General features: G+C 34.8%; 2 protein-coding genes across 19 annotated transcripts in view; one reads left to right on the top strand and one right to left on the bottom strand.

Annotated features, from left to right (window-relative positions):
* The window catches only part of LOC145246840 (adenosylhomocysteinase-like 1), a 736073-nt gene that overhangs the window by 87755 nt on the left and 624872 nt on the right, over positions 1-23446 (top strand). The gene's annotated exons all lie outside the window — the stretch shown is intronic.
* The window catches only part of LOC145246842 (uncharacterized), a 323121-nt gene continuing 306893 nt past the window's right edge, over positions 7219-23446 (bottom strand). For all 14 annotated transcript variants that reach the window (XR_013863191.1, XR_013863182.1, XR_013863187.1 and 11 more), the window contains one exon: positions 7219-7872. Coding sequence is in view for 3 of the 14 variants with exons in the window: in XM_080108686.1 (XP_079964812.1) it covers positions 7572-7872 (301 nt within the window). In the remaining 11 variants the exon portion in view is untranslated. The remainder of the gene's footprint in view (positions 7873-23446) is intronic.

Raw genomic sequence — 23446 nt, 5'->3', positions numbered from 1 at the left:
CAAAAAATACAAATAAATATTTCAAAGTACAACCTCTGTTCTGTCCTTTCAGCCTTTTTACAGAGATGGACAAATCTTTCTTTACTGGAAATTTTTTTAGTAACAACTTATTGTCTTATTTTGTCATCGTGCGGATGATAATAAATAGGTATTACACTAATTTTCGACACCCATAACAAAAGATACAAGTAAAAACTAGTAAAATGAAATTAATTTATCGCAATTTTTATGCTATATTGAAGAATTAGGTTTTAAATCGCACATAAACATTTCTTTTACACTCCATAAAATCGGCAAAATTTGATAACAAAACCTTAAAAAATGGCAAAAATCAAAATGGCCGTGCATTTTTCGTAAATACAAGAAAAATAGCCAAAAATTAAAAATATAGGTGGTGGGGGACACTTAGTACAAATATACATTATAGCTTGTTAAAATTTTGGTTCAGTTATTATTCAAGTGAAATGTAACAGTAAAATTCTTACCTTTCGCTTGACATATGACGAAATAAAAAAAAATGTGGGTTCTAAAATATTGTCAGAAAACAAATACATAACAAACAAATGCTATCAAAGGCAAGATAAGTTACTTTTCTACCTAACTGAATAAGTTTTTAGTGTTTTTATTCAATGTAAAATGTTTTAGCTTGAAGAAAAGTAGTATTGAGCGCTACATGCGAAGAAGAAAAAAAATGGCTGCCATGTCTCTTTACATCTGTGAAGTTTTGACTGAGAGTTAAAAATAAAGCAAAATGGTGGTAGAAACTCGCCCAATAAATGTCACGGTAACATCTTTAGGCTTGAAATGATCTATTGTCATTGAGCATAATATGAAGAAATTTCACATGTGAAAGGCCCTTGAAGACACGAAAAGCTAAAAATTCTTTGAGAATGCGGTCACTTGTTTTTAGGGATGTGTTTGATGCCAGTTTTGGGGTTTTACTTTAAGGTGTTTTATATTCAGAGAAGTATAATGCGGATGAGTCGGATTCAGAAAAATATTTTCAGTGAAAAAGCTTTGCAGGTACCAGCAATAGAAAAATGTTTTTGAATATTTTTAGAGTTCTTGTAAAAAAAAAACGGGGATTCATTAGCTGAGACATTGAATAAGTTGGAATCGATAAATTAAAAGCCGTGAGTTTCAGTGGTCAAGAAAATCGTATTCAAACTTCTCTGCCCAATCATATTAATTGTAATTCATTGAAAGTTGTTCATCAGAGTCGATGTTCTTTTGTTTTTTATATTACAAAAATAGTTCAGTGAGAAAGATTGGAAATATTTCGATTGATGAGTTGTTTAAATGGGGCAGACGATATTAAGAGATTCAAGCAGTCATTATGTGTGTCTGTATGTTCGCTAAAGTTTGTAAGCATGTGAGTTGAGAGAGATGTTGCAGATGTGAGCACCCAACAAGGGGATTCATTGACCGAGACATTAAGTCTAAATCGATTTGTGGATAAAAAAATAAAATACTTTGAAAGATACAAAAATTCCTTGTCTTTTACACAAAAAAACTCCTAAGTCCTATTTCAGTCATCCAAATTATTTCTTACTTAAAGACAGTAAAAAACCTCGAATTAAAGCAGTAAGTTATAGCAATTTTAATCATACATGTGAAAATGCCGAAATAGCAACTTGGTCGGAAAATATAATCATCATCATCTATATCAGAGATCGGCAACTCATTTGACTCTGCGGGTTATTAATGAAAAAAAATAAGGACAATTACATTTGCAGATCCTGGTCAACTTATGTATTTAAAATCATAATTAAAATAAACAATCAGAAAAAAATAAAATAAAATAAAATCTAAAATTTAAAAAAAAAAAAAAGCTAATAAAAATTAGTTGATCTCGAATCAAAATACTTCAAAGTGAAAAAAAAATACTTCAAAGTGAAAAAAAAAAAATCAGCCAAAGAGAAATGGATGAAAATGTGTATGTTTGAAACTGTTATTGTAAATTGTACCACAAACGAACCATACACACGCAAACAAAAACCAAACACATTTGCATATACATACAAGTACAAATAGTTGCCAGCATATACGTTTACATACATACACATGCCATGACATTCACACATTTTTGAGGCATGACAACATTGTCCCTTTAAAGCATGTCTCTTGCTGATCGTTTGTTTAAATCGGCTCTCAGTTTGTTTAATATTTATTTTTATATTTTACACAGAAATGGAGGTGATTGGGTTTTGATCGTGTTTTTACGGTCATAGTATTCAAATTTCGTTAGGTGGGTTACAGCAAGATAACAGTAAGCCTTTTGTTGAATTCGAAAGCCTCGGCTCATTAAAAATAACTAGTGGAACCTGTGGAAATTCCACGGTAGACTCATATGTAATATATTAATGTTGGCATTCTGTGGATGTTTAGCATAAATGGAGACACCCTGATATTAGTGTAGCTCTTTTGTTAAAATTGCAAAAGTATTTATCTAAGCTAGCAGGAACGCTCGACATAGCCCTGTTGTAAAATATGCTTGAATACACCTGTATATATCATTAGTCAATTCGATTCTTATATATTATAAAATTGTGATTAATATATATATATATATATATATATATATATATATATATCCATATGATTTGGATGCATTGGGTTTGAATTGAAACCAAAACACAGACACACACACACACACACACACATATATATATATATATATATATATATATATATTCAATGGTATGACTATATTCTGGATACAATCGACACTAAATTATATAAACCACCAGTGAACGATATAAAAAAGAAACCTAAAAATGTGTAGTTTTGTATGAAAATAAAGGTTTTGATGATGTAAATTTACCTAAAATATTTAATAAACAAAAAACTATACAATTACTACCAAATGAGTTACAGACAAAAGATCAAAAACCAATAGTTACATATAAACTAGGGCCAACAATACGCAATAAGATTTTCAATTATAAGAAAACGGTAGAACATATAAATATAAATGATAATAATATAATTCCAGAATGTGAATGTAATTCCTCTCCTTTCTGTAATAATGAGATAAAACATGTAATTACAGGAGATTTAAAGATAGTAAATAATCCTAAATTAAGAAAACTACTTAGTAAGGGTCCAAATTATAGAGAACTTAAATTACACTAAATGCGTTAAAGAAGTAACTAAAGCACTAGAAGGTTTTATTATGTCTATGGTATATAAATTAGCACAGTCTACGTTTGATGCATGGAAAAATAGTATACTTGAATGCGTAAATGAAAAGGTTAAACATATAAAACAATTTAAACACCCTAGAAAAACCAATCCTCTTTTAAAAAATTCAGAAATACGGGAGGAACTTAAAATACTTCAAGAAAAGTTTGTAATAGTTCCGATTGATAAAGCGGCAAACAATATAGCTTTTATATGTAAAAAATATTATATACGTTTATTGATAGAAGTAGGACTTATAGGAAACGTTTTGGATACTTATAAAGTAAGTAATTGTAATTTAGATAGCATTATTTTGAATAATAGTATTATTAGTGAAAAAGTAGGATTAAAGTTAGAAGACAAACATAAAAATCTTCCATGTATGTATTGGATACCTAAAATGCATAAAAATCCAGTTGGTGCTAGATTTATTGTAGGTTCTAAGACGGGCATCACTAAACCTTTAAGTAAAGCTATATCTAAAATATTTAAATTAATTATAAATCAAATAAATAATTTTCACCTGAAAAGTAAATTCTATAGTAATATAAATCTATTTTGGGTAGTAAATAATTCTCAATCTGTGAAAGAAAAATTAGATAAAATAAATTCCAGAATAAAAGCAAAATCTATAGATACTTATGATTTTAGTGTGCTATATACTAAAATTCCGCACAAAAAACTTATAAAAGAATTAAATGATACTGTAGATTTAGCTTTTGAAGGTGGAAAAGGTAAATATATAGACTTTTCAAACTCTAAAGCTTTCTGGTGTAAAAATAAAAATATCAAAACTAGTGTTTCTAAAGGTATTTTAAAAATACTTGTAAGTCATCTTATTAAAGAATGCTATTTTCAAATAGGAAATAAAATATTACTCCAAACGATAGGTATCCCAATGGGATTGGATCCTGCACCATTTTGGGCAAATTTGTATTTACATAGACTCGAGTATATATATATATATATATGTCATCACTATTAAAAACATATCTAAAACATATAACTTTCATGGATGTAGGACATTTATAGATGACCTTATATGTATAAACGATAATGATGAATTCGAAAAAAATAAACATCTTATATATCCAAACGAATTAAAATTGAATTGTGAACATAGAGGACAACAGGCTACATTTCTGGATTTAGATATAAAAATTGAGGATGGGATTTTTCTTTATAAAATATTTGATAAAAGAAACGCTTTCCCCTTTAAAATAGTATGTATGCCCCATAAAGATAGCACCTGCCCTGTTTTTATGTTTTATGGAACCATTATGTCAGTTTTTGAGAATAGCTCGCGTTACTTTAAAACTAACAGATTTTATACCACCAGTTTCTAGTTTAGTAATAAGGATTATAAAACAAAGTGGGGATAAAAATAAAATATTTAAACAGTTAAATAAAGCATTTGTTCGTTATCCTGATGCTTTTGAATCGTTTAAGATAAACCAGACTATATTAATAAAGGAAATCCAAAACTATATTAGCAATGTATAAAATGTATTTATAATTATATAATTATATATAATAAATTTATTTTATAAAAAAAAAAAAAAAAAAATTGTATATATGTAAAAATATTTTTAACCATTATATATCTAATTTTAAATAAGAATGTAAATATACTAAATACTAATCATAGTGGAGGTGATAAGTAGTTAAATGGATTAATCCTAATCTTATAAATACAAGACTGATAAATTAAAAAATGTATCCATTTTAAATGTGGAAATTGATGAATCGCACAGGTAAGAAATTCATTTTTATAGTATGAAAAGGTTAGTAATTGCAATTAAGAATAGGAAATTGGATCAAATGTTTGTAACATGTCTTCTTCCTAAGATTAAGGGTGGTGGTGTTTGATCAACACTGCTGGGGAGCCATGATGTAATATACTGTTTTGTTTTTAAATCCCCGAAACAGTGTTTCATGGTAAACAACTGATGATCCCTTGAAAAATAAATTATTGGTATTATAGTAAATTTGAGAGCGAGTTGATGCAGTGATTGCAGGTGATTAAATGACTTACTGACTAGATGGTTTTCTAACGAATGATAAAAAATATTTTTTTGTATAGTTTTAAAGGTTAAAAACTTCAAAGACTATATATGTATAATACTTCCTTGAGCTATAACCAAAACTTATAAAGAATTCTTGGTAAAATTATTTATTATGAAAAATTGAAAATCACTCGGTAAATAAAAAAGATGTAAGCGTGACGCACTATATCGTATTAATGTATAGATCATTGGTAATCAGGCTCGTGAATTTTTTTTTTTTTTTTTTTTTGTAAGACCCTATTCAAGGAGGAGGGGGATACATCTGGTTGATGTACCAGTACAGGTGTGGTAACAATATTTCATTCAAAGGCCGAATACTTTTGTAAATATATCGGATACTAGTGGTGTTATAAGTTTTCTTGCACAGTAGAGGGAGCCCATTTTCCTTGCAGCATTAATAGTATTAGTTGTCCTGCTGTCCACCTGACAAACTTATTAATGCTTATTGTTGACTGCTGCCTTGATAAATGGGTGACTCATAAAAAAAAAAATAGATAAATTTATGGCTTTGGGCAACTAAATCTTTACAAAACAATAAATCGTTTCCTTCTTTTTGCGACCCCCTTCCTTCCTGCGACCCCCCCCTCGCTTTCACTGAATTCCTTAGAAACTTGATTTAATGACCAATTATCAGTAGCTTACTGTTATTATGGTGTTCACTAGCAGAGGCCTGTCCATTGGTATTTACATGTAGCAAGTTTCTCCAACGCTCCAGCACAATAATCATAGGATATGTGTAATGGATGAGATTGTATGTTTGTAGAGCTATTTTCGTATTTTCATGTCCGTTGATTCATTATTTACTAGTTGTAACGACCCGGTATTGCCCAGGATCAATTATGCTCAAATTTGTTTTGTAAATATATGTTCTATATTCCCCCGCCCCCATCTCTTTTTAAAACTCATAATCATTCCTAAAAAAGCCAATTGCCACTGAGCCATTATATATATAAAACAAAAAATTATAAAATCAACAGTACGTTCTCTACAGTGTAATAAGTTACTGTGAGAGGCATGGGAAACTTCAAGTTGCACCGTGATGAGTCCACGACTGGAACAGACAATCGATTTGATTGAAAAATGGGAAATTTCACAGATTTTGATAATAATAAAAGTATTGAGTGTGAAACATTCGTTGATCATCATTCAATCCCGGGCAACGTCGTGTCACTCTGCTAGTATATATATATATATATATATATATATAAGATGGATTAAGAAATTCCAACGAAAGAAAGATGTATATTTAAATAAGGGAGTAGTCACCAACAATGTGTATTTTTTAACATTATTTTATTATTCCGTGTCTTGGTTTTTCATTGAGAATTATGTCTGGATCATTGTAATAATGTTTTTAAGTCATTGAAATCGTTTTTACGCGCGTTTCAGACGTTCTGTGATGCGTCCTCGTCAGAAATTATTTTCAACTCAATTGTTGGTGACTACTCCCTTATATATATATATATATATATATATATAAGGGAGTAGTCACCAACAATTGAGTTGAAAATAATTTCTATATATATATATATATATATATATATATAATTTATTCACGGTATATCGTTGAGTGCAGGACATTTTCTTAGGAAGTGACTTGTCTGGGTCAGCATGCTCTTTTACTCAATTTGTATACTGTTGTCCCATTTTTTTTTTTTTTTTTTTGTCAAAAATTATATTACACAAATTTCTGAATTGATCCAGTTGCCCTGCCACAAAATAAACTTAACAAATACATTATTTTTGAGCGACTTCAGATGAGTATTAGTAGAAAGTCTAAATTCTAAATGATTTATGTAAGCAACTGTTGTGAGCAGTTTGGAAGGCTTTTGTTAACTTGTATATTATGCTCGATTCTGGAATGTAGAACAATTCTTTATGAAATATAGTGACAGGAAGGTCGACATTATTTATGATATGCATCTAATTAAAAGAAATGTTGCTTCGTATAAAAACAAACAAAAACTGATCCAGCTAGGTAGAAGGGTAACTTCTCTTGCTGTTAGTAACAATTTTTTATTCTTGTTCATCCCATACAAAGCATATTGCCACTTGGACATAAAGGGCTACAATTTTGAACCATGTCTACTGAAGACTATGTGAGGAGATGAATTAGATGTTTGTTCACATTACATTTAAACTTGTCCATGTTGGTGCAGTCAAGGCAGCAGGGAAAGAATTCCAAAGTCTAGCAGTCCGAGGAAAGGAGCTATTAGAGTAGGTTTTCCAGCATTTAGGAACCTGGAATTTTCTTTTTTGTTGCTAGCTGTGTTTGTCTAGCGTATGTACGCTGAGGGAGGGGTTATAAGTGCAATAAGTTTGTCAGAATACTTTCCGTTGAAGTATTTTGAAAACACACAGGGATGCAACATTATTGTGATGAATCTGGAGCTTGGTTGATAGTGCAAGACTTATTAGATTGGTGACTCTTTTTGGTGTGCAGTCTGAGAGAGAGGGACTACTGGTGGATACACCAGCCAATATGTACCAACGATACTCCATGTGTGGGCAAATGGTGGCTTTATAGAGATACAGCATGCTCTCAGATGGGAGTAATTTTCTAACGTGGTTGAGGGAATCCACCGTTTTTGCAGCAGCCTGTGTATTTGTCGATTTCTGTTGCCTGTGAATGAAAGAATATAAACAAATAGAAAGAATTAAATCAAATTAATCAAAGGTTCAATAATGTAAATTTATCAATTAGACTTATTTATATTTGACTAGCGGAGGGGGAGGGGGCATCCCGGTTTGCCCTGTTGTATAATAGGTTTAAATATGATATTTTAATTTGTTCAGATTTCATATGTATTATAGTTGTGATTTCAAAAGTAAAAAAAAAAGTATTTGAATGCCATCAGCTAGAATCAAAACCGAAATTGTAGCATTCAAAGCTGGTGACGTTACCACTGCACCAACATGACACACATATGAACTGATTAAAAATAAAGATGAATATACAAAATGTATAACGATTTTTTTTTTTTTTTTTTTCAATTTTTACCTCTTTTTGATCCCTTAAAACTATTAAATCTGTTAAAGACGCATAAAAGAATGGTTCATAAAAAAATCAATCATTTGAGGCCACCTTAGTGCCGATCTGCGACTTCTAGTTTCGGAAGAGATAGTTTGGAAATTTGGAGGCAGACAGACATACAGCCTTTTATGTATTAAATTTTGTGGAAGTTGGACATCGGGAAATGCATTTTGCCTTCATTGTAAGTCTCACAAAACTTTTCGGAAGTTAGGTTGGTGTAAAGGCAAGTGACTCGAGAACAAATCCAAATTTCTGTAAAAAAAAAAAATGAACGAGTCAATACAAATTTTATCAACACCAAACCCAGATATCCTTTAAAAAGCAACGGCTCCTCTAAAACCATGTAGACAAACTTGAAATTCGTTATATAAATTACTGTGATGCATAAAATTACCCATTTTGCAGTTCCAACAGCCTCTCCATATTCAATGACCGTCCGTACATGACGAAGAGCCACACCCTTCTCAAGGTCATCCTGTTCCTATTTACTTGCCTCTCCACGAGGGCAGAGTTAGACACAAGGTCTGTTTTAATGTGGGGGAATTCCAGCTCCCCAGAAAGGGGCACTCTGGATAGGAGCAAAAATAAAAATTGTCTCAGTCATGACTGAGGACAGAAAAGGTGAAGTGTAGCACCAGAACAGATACTACACTGTGATTCATGGCTCAAAGTGTTTTTTTTTTAAATACAATCTAATGTAATTTTTTGTTTTCAAAATGAACAAAAATAATTGTCTCGGTCATGAGGGATCTCCTCCATTGACCTAGGACAGAAAAGGTGAAGTCAGAACAGACCATACACTGTGATCTTGGCCTGAATCTTGTTAATAGGCAGACAAAACACGACTGAGCTGGAGAAGTAAACGTTGATAAACATTTCTGTTATTCCCAGGAGTAGCAATAGTTCCTGTGGCATCCAACCTTTTATTAATACAACATAAAAAAAAGTATATATTTTTTTTAATACTTTTGCAGAAATGGACTTGGTATTTTGCATAAAACAATAAAAAAAAGACTAACAATAGATTTTAAAACAAAATCAAAAATTAATTCCAGGTTCGTTTCATTCACTCCAAGACGGTTCACATTTACAAGCGACCTTGTATGCACGTCTGAACTAAATTCAAACACATATCTGAGGAAGGGGAAATTTTCTCGAAATATATGGAACTCCCATCAGACCATACAGACAAAAGTAAGAACGCAATGCTATGTTGAAAGTATAAATATATATATATACACAGCGCTTCCAAAAAGTCATGAAGGGTTTTGAACTTCGTAGATTATTTTTATTTTTTATACCTTTCTGTAATTTTAACACAATCCGACTAAGACATTGGGAAATTTAAAAAAAAATAAATAAATAAAAATAAAAAATTCAAACGATTTATGAAAAATAATGTCTTTTAAATGTTGTCTATTTTCAGCTTCACATATTTGTACTCTTTCCAAACCATTATTCATGACAGATTACAGAATCTCTGACTTGCGATTTAACTCCCGTTTCATTCTCGATGTTTTCCTTCAATTCTTGCAGGGTTTGTTAACATAGACTCTTTCTTTAAGATATCTCCACAAGACTTGTGTTGTGACTTGGGCGATCTCTTACACAAAAATGCCATCGATAAGCTTTTTGATTCAAAACAAGTGACCCCCTGATTTTGATAAAACAATTTTACAACTTGCATACGTTGTTCAATACTATACTTAATTTTCAACATATTATCTGTAAAATATCTGAAATAATGAAAAAAAAAAATCATTAATGGTAAAATGACAGATTTTCAACCCTTCAGTGACTTTTTAGACACCGTGTATCTGTGTGTATATATATATATATATATATATATATATATATATATATATATGAGAGAGAGAGATATATATATTTAATTTAAATACCAAAAAAAAAAACAAGAAATGGGCAGGTGAAATTATTAAAATTTCCTTAAGGCCTTATCGTCTGTGTATCGCCTGTGTAGACAAAAGATTCTGAAACATCAGTTGGAGATATTCATTGATTTAAAACCACCTGAACAGTGAGATTTTTTTTTTTTTTTTCTTTCACTGTTCTTCCAACTGAAACCAAAATTCCCTTCTTCCCTCATTCGTTTCTTAGTTTTTAATTTATCATTCTGACGTTTCCTCTTAGAGGGTCAGACGATAAGGCCTTAAGGAAATTTTAATAATTTCACCTGCCCGTTTTTTTTTTTTTTTTTTTTTTTTTTGGTATTTAAATTAAATTGTTTCCTCTGAAATTTCTCCTTCCATTTTGCTGTACCAAAAATCTACTTATATATATATATATATATATATATATATATATATATATATATATCCTGTTAAATCCTAGATTTGATAATCAAATGAATTGTCTTATTAAATACTAGCATTGGGTACCCATGCTAGTATAATGTATTTGATGGATTTTGCTCACATGGAAAATTGGCCCTGTGCCTGACTAACTCTGCCCTCGTGGGGATGCAAGTAAATGAGTAAGGTTACTTAAAAAATTAAGAATAAGCAAAAAAAAAAAAAAATTCTCTGAATTAAAAATAATTCAGCTTAGAAGAATATTTTGAAATGAAAACAAATCTATTACAGAAAATATTTAATAACGTGCTCAGTTTAATTGAAAAATTGTTTTAAACAATCGGTTATTTCCCCTTTAATTTTCTGGTTTGAAAATTAAACGGTTTCAGATAAAATAAGTTAAATCAAATATTAATTTGAATAAACTAAATAATTAAAGTTTTTAATTAGTACAGTTGAAACGAAGCTATTATGTCGAATAAGTAATATCATTGAGCTAATTATTTAAATAGATTTAATTTAATGTGATATACAAATGACCGTAACTCAATGTACATGTGGTTTGAAGAATGCTATATATAGAAATTACACATAAAATATAATGTCTCCTTTGACAGAAGCATCCTATCATGGGTGTTAATATTTCTTAACCAGGAGAGGTGTACACACATATCATCTTTATTTCTTTGAACATGGGGAGTTGTACACACAGACAAACACACACACGAACTCTACTACTTTATATAGATAGATTATAATGAAATATTTTCAAGACAATCCCAGCCAAAAAGGAAAAGCTCGATTCTCTCTCTCTCTCTCTCTCTCTCTATATATATATATATATATATATATATATATATATATATATATATATATATATATATTGTATTAATAGAATTTGCAAAGCTTATTCCGCTGTTATTGTAAAATGTTTTTGACTCCTAATGGGGCTATGAGACGAATGGATTCGCCAATCATTTTTATAACCAACGGCTGTGCTAAACAACCAATGAAAACATTCAAAATTATTATAAAAATTGTCGAATTTTGGATTCAATCAATTCACCATTTACTACGTCACGGACCGCATTTAATTCTTGGCCATGATCTTGATTACTGGTCTGAACTATGCCGCCATCTTTGTTCAACAATGTCTTAAAACTTAAGTTATTTCTTACTTTGCTTCAGTTTGTGTTTATTTGTTAAAACTTTACATTGTATTGTCTGCTATAAATTACCTTTATATTTATATATATATATATATATATATATATATATATATATATATATATATATACTCACTAAACAATGCTTTAAGCAAACTACTCTTATAAATCTATATAATGACACTGCCTCCTCAAATACTTGCCATTTCATCATATTCTTTCATTCCTTCTTCATCCATTCTCATTCACCCCAGACAAAGCATATTACCAGTTGGGCATAAGGGGATTCTATGTGGGACATGTAATTATACGGCATAATCACGTTGACACACCGGTTCTCGTCAGATCATCAAAGTTAAGCGATGTTCAGCCTGGTTAGTACCAGATGGGTGACCATTTGGGAATTCTAGGCGCTGTATATGCTCTCCGCTTATCTCGGCATTGTTTCCAGTCGTCTTGAACCTCCACTTACCACTGGTATTCAACAATATCGACTCAGGAAAGGTGTGTTTGGAGATTGTGCAATTCTTGCCACAAAAATTTCATGCGCATGCACCCTTACAGTGGGTATCCATAGTCTGTCAAGACTGAAGGAAGCCATAATGTGGGACAATGCCTATGAATGCACTATTTTGAGAGTTGAGCCACAAGCCTCTGTTTACACCAAATTTAAATTTCTGCATATCAGATAAGCAAGAAACAGAAACGGAATTCCAAAGTCTAGCAGTTCAAGGGGAAGTAACAATTTGAGCAGGAAGCTAATCAGCATTTAGGAACCTCTACAGTGAAGGGGTGTGATTTTACTGTTTTTCACATTAGTCGGGATATTTACGTAAAGGGCGCACGAGTGTTACTATGCTGCCAGAATGCATTCCATTAAAGTACTGAACGGATAGCAGCAACCAAACATAGTGCTTTCTATGCTGTTGATGCAGTCACTTTGTGCAGTCCAATTTTCGTGACCAACCATGTCTTTAGTCCAAACCTTGTTCTACAGACATTATGTCATGCCACACAAAGAGGCATCTACATTTAAACACTGTCAGAATAATATATCTATAATATGTCTATTGGCTGTAAATGCTAGGGAATCTATTTACTGCTAGACAGAACAAATATAACATATTTGGTAACATTAGACTTTAAAACGACCATGTTGTAGTCTGCTGGGAAGCAGCCTTGACATAAAACTTAAGATGCATAAAACTCGAGACACGGTAAAACAAAACTCAAAATGAATAAAACAAAACTCAAAATGAATAAAACAAAACTCAAAATGAATAAAACAAAACTCGAGATGCAGTAAAATATATATATATATATATATATATATATATATATATATCAAAAAAGGCTGTTTAGATTTTGTCTTTGATGACATTCGAAGCAAAATAGATTAACAAAGCAAAAATCAAACACATTCGCTCCAAATGGAGGGAAATTCAACATGTCCACACATAGTCTTTCTAGCTGACCTATTTTATTTGAAGGCTGCAAAGCTGGCCCGCATAATAATCTCCATTTTTCATTTACGTGTTTATTAACTCTGCCATGTTGTGTGGGTGATAGGTTTTAACTATGGTGAGCCAACTACTTAGCAAGCTGGGCGGGGCAGATGGTGCATACGAGAGATTCAAATGCATGCCTTTACTGCTCTCTCTACCGGCAGTCGTCGTGATTTAACGGCCATATCTCTAGAGGCAAATCCGTTTTGAGCTTAATGAACTGAGGAGCAGGCGGTAGCATTAATGTTTCATTTTATGACTTTTTCCATTAATTAATAACTGGCAGGGCTACCTGTCAATGCCTGGGTATCACTCCAGAAAGATTCTCCCTCCACTACCTGTTGAAGGGCCTAATATGGCTTAAGATACAGTACTGTTGCCATATCTGGGGAGATGCTGTCCAGCTGGGGGTGTGGCACAATGATAAAGAGCCATTTTCGGGGAGCTTGAGTTTTCCACATTTTAAAAACTTATGTCTACGTTCGGCATAATTTCAATCGTGTGATAATAAACATGGTGACTTTAGAGGGTGTTGTTGATCAAATTTGGTCTTAGCTGAGATGTTTTAAAATCCCAGCTGTGTCAAAGCAATCGAGGTCGATAGGTGCAGCAGGTCAGATCTGGACTGATAGGATTTGTTATTTCAGTCTTTTTTTTTTTATTATCTATCCAGCTATCTGTCTATCTATCCCGCCCTCTTTTATCACTCTCGCTTTGCCACAAGGAAAAGTTTTCCCTCCAAATTAAAGTCAACAAGTCTAGGCCATTATTTTCCTTGTTGACTGAGATATGTCTTTCGTCCTGTGCAGGTTTAGAATGCCTACCTTCCTAGGCTTTCTTGGTTTATTGCTAATTGCCTGAGGTGTCCTACCAGTGAATATGCAAGGTTACACACGTTTACACACATTGTATGCAGTCTACATCGCGAAGGAGACAAAGAATAACTCAAACTCACTTTTTCGTGCAGCAATGACATTTATTTTCGGGTAGTTTCCCAAATAAACCGTGGTCGTACTCCAAAAATCAATAAAATTTTATCTTTTGTATAACTAAAAATGTACAAAAACAAAAAAAAAAATACATTTGCATACACACATCTGTGCTCTGTTACAAATGTTGACGAGGCTGCTGAGGCATTTTTCGCATGCCAGACTGCTCTTCCTTTAGGTTTCTGGCTCTTCAAATCCAACTTTCCGACCCTTATGTCACATCATCCCACCATGAGAGGGATCTAAATAAGTTCAACTCGGAGCACTCTTTCATGCCCGCGACAGTACAAAATCGAGTAAATGACACCAGTATCAATATATGTACCAGCAGAGAGGAAGTCAGTTTTTGGTTTTCTGAGGTCTGAAAGTCCGTTGGATTTGTTAGCCTTTGATTAGAGAGATCAGCCCTGGACGTATTTTGATTTGATTAGGCCAAGAATTTTCACTTGCAAGTCTTTTTGTAAACTTGAGAAAAGCATGCTTGAAATGTCAACATTGTGTCGGTTTTAGATAAACACAACATCAGGTCAAATTCAGTCACCATCTTGTTTAAAATTTCCTTTATTCACATATTGACACATATCATGTATAAAGTTGTGCCATTTATAGCACTGACGAGGAGATTAAAATGCCAAGTTAATATCGCAAAATACAATAAGCATAGCTTTCTAATATACTAATCATATGTATGTGGTCATCTATCTAATTTGCATATTGTTTTACAAAAGGACATCTCATTAATTCAGTATTCATTCTTATTACTTTCTGTTTTTATTTTTATTTAGACATACTTTAATTTACTTTTATATCGTGAATGAATAATTACCAGTTTTGGAAAAAATTGGGTTCTTGTCAAGAATTCCATGTATATTAAAAACAAAAATAAAGGAAAATTTTTTATGATGTACGTACCTGTGACGAAACGAAAATATATTCCAAAAGAATATGTAAATTGATCAAGTAGTTTTATTTTTATTTAAAAAAAAAAAAAAAAAAAAAAAAAAAGCAATTGATAGGAATTCGTAGGCATTACAGCATAAGGCTCACAAGTTTAGATTGAGTTATTTCCCTTTGTATGTTTTTATTATTTATTTATTATTATTATTATTATTATTATTATTATTATTATCATTTTTTTTTTTTTTAAAGATTGGTTTCAAAATGGCAGACCTGATTACCGCTCTTGAGTTACTCATGAAATTTGACTTATTTAAAAAATAAAACTACTCTATCAATTTACATGATTTTGGGAATGCGATATTTTCTTTTTGTATGTACATCAGGCAGATTTTTTTTATTTTTGGTTTTCACTATAAGTGGAAATTTTGGATCTTTGTCGATTGTGGAGGTTGCAATCCAGTTGTATTTTGTCAATTAAAGAAACCCCAAGAATATATATCACGACCAAGCAAATGAATCGGTGTACATCTGCCGGCCCCCCCATCCCCCCCCATTTCCTCCCCCCCAATCCCCCCAATTTTTCTCCCCCCCCCATTTTTCTCTTCCCCCCCATTTCCCCCCCATTTTTCTTCCCCCCCCCCCATTTTCTCCCCCCCAATTTTTCTCCCCCCCCCCAATTTTTCTCCCCCCCCAATTCCCCCCCCCCCCAATTTTTCTCCCCCCCCATTTTTTCTCTCTTCCCCCCATTTTTTCTCTCTTCCCCCCATTTTTTCTCTCTTCCCCCCATTTTTTCTCTCTTCCCCCATTTTTTCTCTCTTCCCCCCCATTTTTTCTCTCTTCCCCCCATTTTTCTCTTCCCCCCCATTTTTCTCTTCCCCCCATTTTTCTCTTCCCCCCATTTTTCTCTTCCCCCCATTTTTCTCTTCCCCCATTTTTCTCTTCCCCCCATTTTTCTCTCCCCCCTTTTCTCCCCCCCCCTCCCTCTTTTTTCTCTTCCCCCCACCCCTTCCCCCTTTTCTCTTTCCCCCAACCCTTCCCATTTTTCTCTTTCCCCCAACTCTTCCCCCTTTTTCTCTTTCCCCCACCCCTTCCCCCTTTTTCTCTTTCCCCCACCCCTTTCCCCTTTTTCTCTTTCCCCACCCCTTCCCCCTTTTTCTCTTCCCCCACCCCTTCCCCCTTTTTCTCTTCCCCCACCCCTTCCCCCTTTTTCCCTCCCCCCCACCCCTTCCCCCCTTTTCTCTCCCCCCACCCCTTCCCCCTTTTCTCTTTCCCCCACCCCTTCCCCCTTTTCTCTTTCCCCCACACCTTCCCCCTTTTTCTCTTTCCCCCACCCCTTCCCCCTTTTTCTCTTTCCCCCACCCCTTCCCCCTTTTTCTCTTTCCCCCACCCCTTCCCCTTTTTCTCTTTCCCCCACCCCTTCCCCCTTTTTCTCTTTCCCCCACCCCTTCCCCCTTTTTCTCTTCCCCCCACCTCTTCCCCCCTTTTTCTCTTCCCCCCACCTCTTCCCCCCCTTTTTCTCTTCTCCCACCCCTTCCCCCTTTTTCTCTTCTCCCACCCCTTCCCCCTTTTTCTCTTCTCCCACCCCTTCCCCCTTTTTCTCTTCTCCCACCCCTTCCCCCTTTTTCTCTTCTCCCACCCCTTCCCCCTTTTTCTCTTCTCCCACCCCTTCCCCCCTTTTCTCTTCTCCCACCCCTTCCCCCCTTTTCTCTTCTCCCACCCCTTCCCCCCTTTTTCTCTTCTCCCACCCCTTCCCCCCTTTTTCTCTTCTCCCACCCCTTCCCCCCTTTTTCTCTTCTCCCACCCCTTCCCCCCTTTTTCTCTTCTCCCACCCCTTCCCCCCTTTTTCTCTTCTCCCACCCCTTCCCCCCTTTTTCTCTTCTCCCACCCCTTCCCCCCTTTTTCTCTTCTCCCACCCCTTCCCCCCTTTTTCTCTTCTCCCACCCCTTCCCCCTTTTTCTCTTCTCCCACCCCTTCCCCCTTTTTCCCTTCCCCCACCCCTTCCCCCTTTTTCCCTTCCCCCACCCCTTCCCCCTTTTCTCTTTCCCCCCACCCCTTCCCCCTTTTCTCTTTCTCCCCACCCCTTCCCCCTTTTCTCTTTCCCCCCCACCTCTTCCCCCTTTTCTCTTCCCCCCACCCCTTCCCTCTTTTTCTCTTTCCCCTACCCCTTCCCTCTTTTTCTCTTTCCCCTACCCCTTCCCTCTTTTTCTCTTTCCCCTACCCCTTCCCTCTTTTTCTTTTTCCCCTACCCCTTCCCTCTTTTTCTCTTTCCCTCACCCCTTCCCTCTTTTTGGCAGTCCCTATCTTTCACATTTCCATTCTTAATTTGTACCATTTAAAAAAATTTTACCGTTGGGTTAATTTTATCTTTTTATTATCATACTTCCTTATGAGGTAAAATTTTATATGCCGCATCGAAATTAGAATTAAATTTATTTATTTTTTTTTAAATTGGTGCATATAAATATAAAAGGTTGACACCCTTCCCCCGCCCCAGCCAATCATCTAGAAGGCGACCCTATACCTGCTAACCTCTATTCTTAAATCGAAAAACATTAAATAATCCGTTCTGATTTACTCTCAACTGAATTTCACTTTTTCTCTTCTTCCTATCTGTGAAGTTTAAAATCTCGTTAAAGATTTTTTAGATTATTTTCTTTCCCGTTGGTATAGGAATACCATCATCACCATCGACTTACCTACATTTGAGTGCAAACTGGTATAGATAAATATGCTTAAATGATTAAGTGCTTTGAGATTAGCGTTCCCGCGACATGTTGCGTATGCAACCTCAACATTAAAATTGAAAGTTAATATCGCCACATTTTTTTCAGTTAAATTGCAAACGGTAAATTAATTTTTCTCATTTGTATACATTATATTTACGAGTAAGTGTAATATATAAAAAAAATGTCCCTCCCTCTCTCTCACCTTCCCTCCCTCTCTCTCACCTTCCCTCTCTCTCTCTCACGTACCATCTGTTTTTCTTATTGCCTCCCCCCTCTGTTTTTCTTTTTTTTTCTGTCTTCTCCCCTCTGTTTTTCTTTTTTTTTTCTGTCTTCTCCCCTCTGTTTTTCTTTTTTTTTTCTGTCTTCTCCCCTCTGTTTTTCTTTTTTTTTTTCTGTCTTCTCCCCTCTGTTTTTCTTTTTTTTCTTCTGTCTTCTCCCCTCTGTTTTTCTTTTTTTTTCTGTCTTCTCCCCTTTCGCCATCTCTCCCTATCATTCTTCCACTCTCTATCTCTTCCCTCTTTCTCTCTCCTACCCCGTACTTGATCCTTGCGCATATGTGCAATTTCTGTGCAAGCGATCTCATGGTTGTTGGATAGGGAGGAATTGTTGATTGAACAACACTATAAATTTTATAGAAATCGTGAGTTCCCAATTTCTGCGACTCGATACGTATGCTTTCTCTTAGCTGCGGCTATTTCACTTTTACAATTATTTCTAACTTCTGTAAACTTTTGTATATCTGTACTTGACCTATGGCGGACGAATCGACGCAATTGCAAGAAACCTCAATTTCATTTCTAGATGTGTCCAAACATTTCCATTAAAAGCCGGGTCAGTCAGTACACACACATTATTCAACAGTTCAAGCGTATACAATGCCGCTGTTTTCTTTCTTATTATGCATATAAATTATCAGCTATTGCTTTGCGCTCCTACACTGACAACTCTAGAATCCCAACACTGTCAATAAGAAGATGAGGAAGAAGAATTACATCATATGCATTTGGGGGTAAGGTAGTTTACCGAAGACGCAGGCATGTGCATTTTCTTTCTTTTTTCATACCCATGTTGGGTTTGCTTTCCATCGTTGTCAGTCATTTTCGAATACTAATATATTTTATAGGAATCGGTGTGTCAATTTGATTAACATTTATCGGTTATTTAGTGTCGAGTCACATTTTATTTTCGTTTTTCTTTTATTGTAAAATTCTTAGATCTTCACGGGATTTCTTGGTATACAATCTTTTTTTTTTTTTTTTTTGTTACGGTGTTTTGCTAATCTTTTCATCGTTAGCAAAGAGAGTTCTATATCGCTCTGGTTATATATATATTTTTTTCTTTTTTCTGCACTTTCACCCCAAACAAGAAGCACAGTACCACTTTGATGTAGAGGGTTACTATCTGAGACATAATGTGCAGGGATACTAATATAAGGAGTTAAGCAGTAATATGTATATTCACATTACACTTGAACTTTTGCATATCAGGAAAGCAGGGACCAGGGAGGGAATTCCAAAGTCTAGCAGTTCTAGAGAAAAAAACTATTAGAGTAGAAGACTTTCTGGCATGTGGGGATCTTTACTGTTTAGGGGATGGACTATAAGGGCTTGATGTTGAAGTTCGTCAGTGCTTCCTTCATTAAAATATTTGTTAACAAGCAGGGATGCAACGTTTCATTGATGGAACAGAAGTGCCTAGATGAGAGTGCTGAGCTTATTAGGTTGGAGACTCTTTTGAACCCTTGCTAAGAGTGATAAATTAGCAGATAGTACGCTAGAGCACTTTTGAGGTTTATCACTAGGTGTTTTTTTATTTTATTTTATTTTTAGCAAAAATTTTTTTTTTAATTTTGATGTTTTAGTATACATTGCATTCCGAGCCTCTTCTGATGAAGTGGCCAAACCAGCTCATTCTTTTCTTGATAATCATGACAGCCGTATCGAAAATGTGTCTAGGGTGTTGCGTAAAGTAGTGGATACAGAACAGGTGTGCAAATTAATAACAGCCCATGCATTTTATTTGGTTGTGACTTCCGAGGCATTTAGACCCTTCCTCTCGGAGGAGAGTGAATGTAATTCTTTTTAGCTCCTTACATCAAGTGGCTTTATACCTTGTCTGGAGTCATTTACATATAAAGAAAAATATGAATATAAAATAATCATGTGATCTATTGTGTGTGTTTGAAGCCAAACTGACAACTACAATGCCTTACATCCCCCGGGAAGGGGGAATTAGTTTTATTTATGTTAATTGTATTAATTCACACTTAGTTGAATTAATTACTTGATGCTAATTAGTTTTTTTTTTTTTTTTTTTCATTAATGACGCCCCTTGACGTAAACATATGATTAAGTTGTTCAGATGCCTGCGACAGCCGTTTGTGATAACTAGGTTTTAGGAGGGAAGGCGTTTGGGAGAGAATAAGTATTTGATTATACTTATGTCCCTATATATTTGATTACCCATTAAGACAGTAACATATGAAGTTGATTTATAATGTCGGAGAGTCCAGAACATCCTTTCCTCCCCCCCCCCAAAAAAAGAAGCATTCTCAATTGGAACCAAAATAAAAATTATCTCGGCCTAGAAGGATTTCTCGTTCACTAATAAAGAACAGAAAAGATGAAGTTTGGTATAAAAACAGAGACCACACTTTGTTGCTAGCCAAAAGGTCAAGGAAAACAGCACTTCCGAAGAGTTAGCTGCTTCCTACCCTGATCTCGATGGCATCTTAGATGAGTTAGTCGTGGATTTTGAACAAACTTTTTTTTTTCCTTAGAAGGGAGTTACCATTTATCAAGGCACGAAGGCCACTCGAGGATAAGGGTTAATGAATGTAAGGTGTTAGTGTAGTAATCGGTAATTGTGTAAGTTGGGTAGATTTTGGATTATTTAAGGGGACGGCTCAACAAGAACTTGTTTATATTAGACTTGAAGGCTAACATGTTAGGCACAGAGAGTGGGGAACATTGTTGATAGTGGTTGTAGCTAGTTGAGTATTTTTTGTGAAAGTTTGGTGATGGGGGACTATAGATTGGAGCTCAGATGAGCACTTGCCATGAAATAACGATAGAGCAGAGATAGGTTCGCAACATCTCTTCTGTGGGGGGGGGAGGTTTCAGAAGAGAAAAGAGCATCACCTGCTAGATTTCGAAGCTGGTTTTTAACTCCATTAAAGCAAGATAAGTTGCGCTGAGCAACTCCTGTCCAAATGTGGCAACCGTATTCTATTTTAGGATGTACCTGGCTCTTATACAGATAGAGGATTGTATCGGCAGTGAGATATCTACTGGATCGCTAGAGTGATCCAACTATTTCCAGCGATCTTGGCAACAGATTTGATGTATGAGTTCCATTTCAGATAAGGAGTGAAGGTCAGTCCAAGAATCTTGTCAAGACCTCGTGCTTCCCCAAAACATGAGTCATTCATTTCAATTGAGGTTTACTGAAAATATTGATTCATGATAGGGTAAGGGAGTTGGATGACTTTTGTTTTATCAAAGAATGACTTCCTGTTTCTTACCCCTACATGTACACTCGGTGACTTTCTCTTAATTTTCAGCTCATTTGAAATTCATTGGAGATGTTTAGGAAGAAAAGATTGTTGTTTTTCTGTGATGTCCTCTCTCTCTCTCTCTACTCTTTTTATATATATATATATATATATATATACACACACACACACACACACACACACACCCCTTCAGGTTGGAAAAATTTCATTTACTTTTGCCATTGGCTAATTACAAACATAGGATGAACTGACTCAAGCGCTATCATTTGAAATTTATGAATAGCTAAGAAAATACTATGATTTCGAACTATATGCAATGATAAAACGACCAGTGCAGGAAAATCTTATAATTTCAAACTTATGAGCGACCGATGGGAGAAATGCTATGATTTCAAACTTTCGAACAATCTGTTCTGTTAACATAATACTATCCCTCCAAGTATTTTTATTTTCGAGGGAAGTTGGAAATGTATTATTTTTGATTTCATGAGATCATTATCCCAGGCATTGTCGTCTTCCATAGGTAGTGTGATATATATTCTTTTTTTATAATCTCCTCCTTCCAGAGTTCCTGGATATGACCTAAAACTATATCCGATGGTGAGACCCCACCTTGCGGGCCTTAGGGAGTGTGGAGCCACCCTTTAATTGCCATTGCTCCCAGGTTCACTCTGACCCGGAGGGGTAGTACCTGTTAGGGTCTCAACTATGGGTTAAATAGAATCTGACTTAAAAAAAAATATATACTCCATTAAAAATCGTTTCTCAAAATAACTAGATTCGGCATTAAATAACCTGAAAAAGATTGATATGTCGTAAAACAAAAACAACCAACCAACCAACCAACCTTCCAGGGTAGCAAAAACATTAGCTAGTATCTGTTCTGTTTCTTACAAAATGTCAGTTTTAGTTTTTGTTTGGATGAAACAAGGGCAATAACTCAATTATTTTAACTCGGTTGACCTTTTGCATAGAAAGATGAATGATTAAAAATAGTTGACAGAATGGTTTCTTATAAATTGTGTTTTAGCATAAATGTTAAATTTCTAGAATTTTTTTTTTTTTTTTGCATGACTTTTGCAAAATAGATTTTTGGTAATGTTCGTTCAAATATGAAATAGTCATATCTTTTTATATACTTAATCTATTTAAATCAAGTTCGAGCTCAGAAATCCTAAGAGATGGGGGTGGGAAAGAAAATTTATATGAAAACGTAATGACTTGATGTCAATACCAATTTGTTCACTTTCCAGTGTGCATAATTCTCTTTAGATCTCTCAGTCTCGGTGAATATCTCTCCTCTCCCTCTCTCTATATCTATTCCCTCTTTCTTTCTATCACACTCTCTCTTTCTTTCTGTTGCTCTTTTCTCTGTCACCTTGTCTCTTTCTGTAACCCTATCTATTTCTCCATCTCTATTTATCTCTTTCCCTCTCTCTCCGATTCTTTCTCTTTCACTCCCACTTCCTCTCTCTCTCTCTCTCTTTCACTCCCACTTCCTCTCTCTCTCTCTTTCACTCACACTTCCTCTCTCTCTCTCTTTCACTCACACTTCCTCTCTCTCTCTCTTTCACTCACACTTCCTCTCTCTCTCTCTTTCACTCACACTTCCTCTCTCTCTCTCTTTCACTCACACTTCCTCTCTCTCTCTTTCACTCGCACTTCCTCTCTCTCTCTTTCACTCGCACTTCCTCTCTCTCTCTTTCACTCGCACTTCCTCTCTCTCTCTTTCACTCGCACTTCCTCTCTCTCTCTCTCTTTCACTCGCACTTCCTCTCTCTCTCTCTCTTTCACTCGCACTTCCTCTCTCTCTCTCTCTTTCACTCGCACTTCCTCTCTCTCTCTCTCTTTCACTCGCACTTCCTCTCTCTCTCTCTCTTTCACTCGCACTTCCTCTCTCTCTCTCTCTTTCACTCGCACTTCCTCTCTCTCTCTCTCTTTCACTCGCACTTCCTCTCTCTCTCTCTTTCACTCGCACTTCCTCTCTCTCTCTCTTTCACTCGCACTTCCTCTCTCTCTCTCTCTTTCACTCGCACTTCCTCTCTCTCTCT

The sequence above is a fragment of the Euprymna scolopes genome, chromosome 24 (genome assembly GCF_053919585.1).
Source record: "Euprymna scolopes isolate OS-2025 chromosome 24, ASM5391958v1, whole genome shotgun sequence".
In the NCBI taxonomy this organism is placed as follows: Eukaryota; Metazoa; Mollusca; class Cephalopoda; order Sepiida; family Sepiolidae; genus Euprymna; species Euprymna scolopes.
This window is presented reverse-complemented; position numbering and strand designations above follow the sequence as displayed.